This window comes from Sus scrofa, unplaced genomic scaffold, assembly GCF_000003025.6.
Source record: "Sus scrofa isolate TJ Tabasco breed Duroc unplaced genomic scaffold, Sscrofa11.1 Contig53, whole genome shotgun sequence".
Lineage (NCBI taxonomy): Eukaryota > Metazoa > Chordata > Mammalia > Artiodactyla > Suidae > Sus > Sus scrofa.
The window spans coordinates 108,721-115,942 of NW_018085237.1; the positions used below are offsets into that span (position 1 = coordinate 108,721).

The 7,222-nt window shown below is 37.0% G+C and overlaps 1 protein-coding gene across 1 annotated transcript; it reads right to left on the reverse strand.

Moving 5' to 3' along the window:
• Positions 1-542: 542 nt before the first annotated feature.
• On the reverse strand, positions 543-1,472 carry LOC110258905 (olfactory receptor 4C13-like). The gene has a single exon (XM_021082150.1). The coding sequence runs from the start codon at positions 1,470-1,472 to the stop codon at positions 543-545; it is 930 nt and encodes a 309-aa protein (XP_020937809.1).
• Between the last annotated feature and the right edge of the window lie 5,750 nt (positions 1,473-7,222).

Below are 7,222 nucleotides of genomic sequence, written 5' to 3' on the forward strand. Positions count from 1 at the left end.
AAAGTTTATGAATCCATACACAATGATGAATCTAGTAAAACTTAGCTTTGCTTTAGCAGAAATTTTCAAATCTGCTGAGACATCCCAGGCTAGGTTCTTCTCTCGTTTCTTATATCTTTTTTGTCTCTCCTTTTTTTAGAATCTGTGGTTTGTAGTGGTTAATTTTGTTGTTGTTGTTTATATCATAAGTATTCTTTTTTTTTTTTTTGCCTTTTTTCCTTTTCTAGGCTCACTCCTGCAGCAGATGGAGGTTTCCAGGCTAGGGGTCTAATGGGAGATGTAGCCTCCAGCCTATGCCAGAGCCACAGCAATGCGAGATCCAAGCCATGTCTGTGACCTACACTACAGCTCAAGGGAACCCCAGATCCTTAACCCACTGAGCAAGGCCAGGGATCGAACCCACAGCCTCATTGTTCCTATTTAGATTCATTAACCACTGAGCCATGATGAGAACTCCCATCATAAATATTCTTTACTGAGATTTCCAATTATTCCTTTTGACCTTTTCATCAGTTGCATGAATATTGGGCTCAATGTATATTTTATTTATCATTTGAAATCGCTTTCCTACTACAAAATTTCCGAATGGCATTTTTCATCTCAGAGTTTCTCAGGGTATAGATTAAGGGATTTAACATGGGACTTATCATTGTGTAGAACACAGCAACTGCTTTATCAACAGGTAAAGTAGCTGATGGTCTCATGTACACAAATATGCTGGGAACAAAGAATAAGATGATCACTGTGATATGGGAGACACAAGTAGAGAGGGCTTTTTGCCTTGCCTCTAATCTATGGGTCCCTAGAGAGTGCAGAATGACTGTATAGGAGCCAATCAAGAGGAGGAAGATTAACAGGCAGATAAAACCACTGTTGGCAGCAACAAAGAGCCCTAGAGTGTGTGTATCAGTGCAGGCAAGACCCAGCAAAGGATTCAGATCACACATAAAGTGATCGATGATATTAGGACCACAGAAAGGCAATCTTAAGATGAAGAGGATCTGTATGGTTGCATGAAGAAAGCCTCCCACCCATGACACTCCAACTAGTAGCCAACACACCTGCCAATTCATGATAGTTGTATAATGCAAGGGCTTGCAGATGGCCACATAGCGGTCATAGGCCATTGCAGTAAGCACAATGATATCAGCACCTGCAAATAAATGTTCCCCAAAGATCTGGGTCATACATTCATTGAAAGGGCTGGTTTTCTTTTCATGGAGTGAATCTACAATGAATTTAGGGGTATTGACACAGGAATAGCAAGCATCAATAAAAGAGAGATGGGCCAGGAAAAAGTACATGGGGGACTTCAACAATGCACTGGTAGTGATGGTGACCATGGTGAGCAAATTTCCTACCATAGAGATGATATAGACGATCAAAAACACAACAAATATGACTTTCTGCATTGTTGGATTCTTTGTGAGTCCCAGTAGAACAAATTCTGTCACGTTGTGCCTATTCTCCATGTATTTCATGTTGTTGTTAACCACATTATCTGAAAAAAAAAGTCCCTTTTTTAGCCCTGGCTTGAGTTTAGTAAGTTTCTCTATCTAATAAATAACAAATGCCTATATTTTACTGGACTCTAAATTCTTATAATATATTTTTAGATAGAAAAATAAAAGTTCTGATCTGCTGAAGATTACTCAAGTATGAGTGCACAAGGATATAAAAATGTGAGTTTAAGAATATGAGATGAGTGTAAGTATGAAGATAAGTTTTGTAAAAGGGAGAATCTTGTGTGTAAGTCTAGTAGATATATTTGTCTGATTTTGATGAAATGGGCTGAGATTCAGGAATGGAATGGGAGCCAGAGAATGGAATTTCATTATCAGGCTATTTATAATAGTTGATATTAAGTATACCATGGCATTGGTAATGGGAAAATTATGAAAACATACAGTTGTTACTGAAATAGAATCAATAAATTGTGTTGCCAAAATCTAATAACTTTATAATAGCTAGTTAATATACTTTTAATGATTGATTTCCATGGACATGGCATGATAGCATCCTCTGCAGGGCACTATTTTCTCTATTACATGGAATCTCGGAAACTAAAGTTAATATTAACAACTAATGAAATATTAACTAAAACAATTTAAACCAACAATTCTTCAATAAAATTTTTAAAAAAATTTACTGTGCTCTAAGTGTTTTTCAGGCATTTGATTATATAATCCTTGTTGCAAACCTGTGAGAGGATTACTACCATTTTTATCCTTATTTAAACATTACAGGTAGAAGCGTCGTAGAGAAGTTAAGAATCCTACCCCAAATCAAACAGCTAATAAAGGGCAGATTTAAGATCAGTTGAGATTATACATCTTACCTTTTTTGTCTCCTTATTCTTAACATATATCATGTTGTATTAGGTAAACATATGATGTTGCATTCATAAGCTACTTTTTACATGATCATAATAATTTGATTGCTCTAATACTTCTTGCAAGTATATGTGAAGCAATTTCATTGATAGACATGTTTATAACTATGCAGTACTGCTTCATTAAAGGTCCATTTTATCTTTGTCCTGCCTTCATCCCCATTTCTTTCCTCCCCAATCTCCCTGCAAAGCATAAAAACCCCACAGACTCTTCAGCAAAATGTTGAAATGACAATCCCATTTGTTGAGAATATTGGTTTGAGACTCCAAAAGACCAGCTTAGATCTTGCCTTTCTGCACTTGCAGCTTCCTGATCTGGGGTACATTTCTTGGTCCCTTACACCCCTGTTTCCTCAATATCAAATGAGAATAATAATGTGCATCTCACACACTCTTATGAGTGTTGACTGAGGAAACATCTATGAACATATTCACTACACTGCTATGGACACACCAAGGAACTTGACTGCTCTTTTTTTTTTATTTTTACTGTGCCCCTAAAACTTGGAAGACTTGACATTTTGAGCAAAGACACAGAGATAAATTGAACTGTCCAATAACCTGAGGAAGAAACATCTCCAGTTTTCCATTTAAAGATGCCACAGAGACATAGCAGTTCATCCAGGGAAGAATTCCCCATGTTCCTGGGTGATTATTTATATCTTTTAGTATGTGTATGTCTATTTTTGTGTGTGAAGTGTATTAAATTCTGTTTTTACTCTCATGATTAGTCTTACTTATTCAAAGAAGTATCTCCTGGCAAAAGAAGGATATCTGGTATTAGAGAGCTGGATCCTACAAATTTTTTAATCTCTATGAACCTCAAATTTTATCTGTCAATTTGGGTTAATGATATTTATCAAGTATCTTCTGAAGAATGGGGGAAGATGAAATGATATATTACTATGTTTCAAAAGTGTTGAGATATAATGATTCCTAGATATAAACAGTAACAAATTTTAATAAGCATCAGCTCTTTTGAAAAACTTACCTTGTGTTCTTTGATGATATTAGTGGTATTTGAGGGTGTTCAGAATTAATACCATCTTCATATTGTCCTCCTTTTGGGATAAGTACCTTTCAATATGAAAGATATGACACACTCAAAAACAGACCATTCAGATAATTCAACATCACAACAGAAAAGTAATTTTAAGTCTAAATCTCTCCTTCTGGCCTAAATCCTTGAATAGTTTTCACAGAAAAGCTGGGATTTAAATTTAGAATGAATTCATCTGGAACACTATGGAGAAATGATCTTTTCTAGCTGGCTCTGGTTCCATAGGCAGGAGGCAGACTGTGTGGTGTGAACACTTTGAGGTTGGTCATTCCACCCTTGTTGGATATTGTTGTGTCCATGTAAACAAAAAATGACATTTTCACCAGAAGTCATGCCTATTGAAAGAGCTTTCCACAAAGGTTCCTGCATCTTATTTTATAGCTGCTATTTCCTCTCCCAGGAGTTAATTATCTCTCTTGATGGAAGGGCTTTGTCTAAGAAGCAGATAGTTGGGAGAGAGAGACGTGATAGAGCAACACTCATTCTAGAGTGGGGAATTGTATTCCCTGCACTTGGCAACCACAATATTTGAGTCCCCTTTTCTGTCTCTGAACCTGGGTTTCTAAGAAAGCTAAATGCCATGTAAATAGCAAGGATGGAGTACTTCCAGCATGGTGACCAGGGATAAAGTTAAACTCATATCAGAGAGAAAACTGTATTCTTATAGGTGTGTAAAAATTTTCTTCTGCAAAACTGTTACTGATTTCTTAAGAGTTAAAAGAGTGAGGGCATAAAGTGAATGGAAACCATCTAAAAGTCCTGGAATCCAGACCCCCAAAAAAGTCTTCACATTTATTTGAGAACCATGGAAATAAACAGACACTCAAATGAGATCCAGATAATTTATCTCTGGGACATTTGTGATGGTCCGTATGGAACATTAGGCAACCTTACACATGTGGAAAGAAATCTCAATGCAAGAAGGGAGTTCAGAATCCAACACAAATATTGCTCCACATTCTTATCACTTTGTATTATTTTTCTTTCAGTTACTCTGGGTGATAAGTTATTGTGGTTTTTGTTTGCTTTCCATGATGCTGGTATTGAATACAGTTCCCTCTGTTATACAGTAAGATCTTGTTTTTTTTGTGTGTTTTGTTCTGCTTTTATTCTGTTACAGGCTTCAAGTACTCTTCAAGGAGACTAACCCCAAAAGCCCCTGGCCATGTGTCATTGTAATGCCCCTATCCCCACCTTGACCAGCCTGGGCTGCTCACTCTCTGCTGGAGAAGGAAAGTCGTCCATTCCTCACCCTGCCTCTATATAACCTGTTCCCTATTCAAGTAAGGGATCCTGCCCAAGACCAATCAGAAGATCAAACTGGGTCTCCACTCAGGTCACATTGTAGGATATGAAGACTCTTACAGAATGAGTCATGAGTCAGGCTCTTTTTTCTAACCTGCATGCAAGTCCTCTCTCCCACTCTGAAAATGTACTTTCACTTTAATAAATTCTTAAAAGGTCTGCCTTTCCAATACTTTGTTATGGTGAGACAGGGACTGAGGAACTTGTGATGGTAACAATTGTATTATAATTGAATCTGCTAACCACATACCCCCGATTTCTATCCCCAAACCCACCCCCATCTTGCCATCTTGACAATTCTAAGTCTGTTCTCTATGTCTGTTAGTCTGTTTCTGTTTTGTAGATAAGTTCATGGTCCTATTTTAGATTCATTTAGAAGTGACACCATTTGATTTTTTTGTTTTTCTCTTTCCGATTTATATCACTTAGCATGATAATCTCAAGATCCATCCATGTTGTGTCAAATGGCAGTATTTTATTCTTTTTATGGCTGAGTGGTAGTCCACTGTGTGTATGTGTTTGTACACACACCTTCTTTATCCATTCGTGTGTTGATGGACATTTAAGGGGTTCCCCTGTCTTGGCTGTTGTGAATAGTGTTCCTATGGCCATAAGGGTGCATTGTATCTTTTTGAATTATATAGCTTTGTCCAGGTATATGCTTGAAAAGTAGGATTGCTGGATCATATGGTAGTATATTTTTTTTAGTTTTTTGAGGAAATACCATGCTGGATATTTTGCATATTGGATGCACCAGTTTGCATTCTCTCTGACAGTGAAGGAGGAAATTAGGGAGTTATCGATGATACCGCTCACAAATATCTTCTCCCAATTTGGTAAGTTCTGTTTTCATGTTGTTTATGGTTTTCTTTGCTGTACAAAAGCATGTAAACTTGATTATTTTCCATTTATTTTTTATTTTATTTTTATTGACTGAGAGACTCACTTAGGAAAATATTGGAATGACTTATGGCAGAGAAGATTTTGCTTATGTTCTCTTCTAGGAATTTTATGGTGTTGGGTTTAAGTCTCTAAGCCATTTTGAATTTATTTTTGTGTATGGTGTGAGGGTATGTTATAACTTGACTGATTTACATGCACCTGTCCAATTTTCCCAACACCACTTGCTGAAGAGACCATCTTTTCTCCATGTCTTATTCTTGCCTCCTTTGTGGAGGATTAACTGACTGTAACTATGTGGGTTTATTTATTGTATGAAGTCTGGGAGGGTTATGCCTCCCTCTCTTTTTGTTTGTTTGTTTGTTTTTTGTTCTGATAAGTGGCTTAAAATTCTAATAATATGTTGAAAGAAGTGGTGAGAGTGGGGGACATGCTTGTCTTGTCCAAATTTTAGCAGGAGGTCGTTCAGCTTTTCACCATTGAGTGTTCTGCTGGCTGTTGTTTTGTCATGGGCAGCTTTTATTATGCTAAGATATGTTCCCTGTATACCCACTTAGGTAAGAGTTTTTATCCTGAATGAACTTTGAAGTGTATGAAATGCTTTTTCTGCATCTATTGAGAAGATCATGTGGCTTTTCTCTTCTCTTTTTTTAATGTGGTGAATTACACTAATTGATGTACATGTTAATCTATCCTTGTGATCCTGGGTTGAATCCAAATTGATCATGTATATGATCTTTTTTATGTATTGTTGGATTCATTTTGCTAGTGCTTTGTTGAGGATTTTTTGCACCTATCTTTATTGATGTTATTGGCCTTTAATTTTGTTTTTGGTATTGTTTTTGTCTGGTTTTGGTATCGGGTGATGGTGGCTTCATAACCTACTTTGGGAGTGTTCCATATCAATGTTTTGGAAGGGTTTGAGAAAGTTCTTCTTTTTATGTTTGGTAGAATTCCTCAGTGAAGTCATCTGGTCCTGGACTTTTGTTTGCTGGGAAGCTTGTTTTTGGTTTTGGGGGTTATTTTTTTTAATTACAGATTTCATTTTAGTGATCAATCTCTACAAATTATATATTTTTCTTGATTAACTTTTGGTATGATGTATTTGTCTTGAAACATGAGGGGATTTTTCTCTGACACTTACACTGGGGTCATGGTTGATCTCCTGAGGTGAATCTCAAAATATTGTGGGTGCCTCCTTATGACTGAGTCCCTAGAGCTAACTCTCAGAGGTGTACACATTGAGCCTCCAGCAATTCCTGAATTACAGTTCAGATTTTTGTTCCTGTGGAGGTTTCTGCTGACAAATTTCTGCCCTGAATCAAGAAGGCTACCATGGTGGGGGCCAGATTGGGAAGGGAGGATAGAAGGGTGTGGAATTGACATCCTCTCAGGTAAATAAAAAATATGTCTACATGTGGGAGAATTTTCATAGAATTCTGCCTACTGAACACTGACAGATCTCATAAAACCAAAATTGCAAAAAATATCACTGTGTTACTGAGTAGGGAAAAAGGGAAAGGGGGGGGATCAGGGTGGAATCTGGACTTCATGGAAGGTTCTGT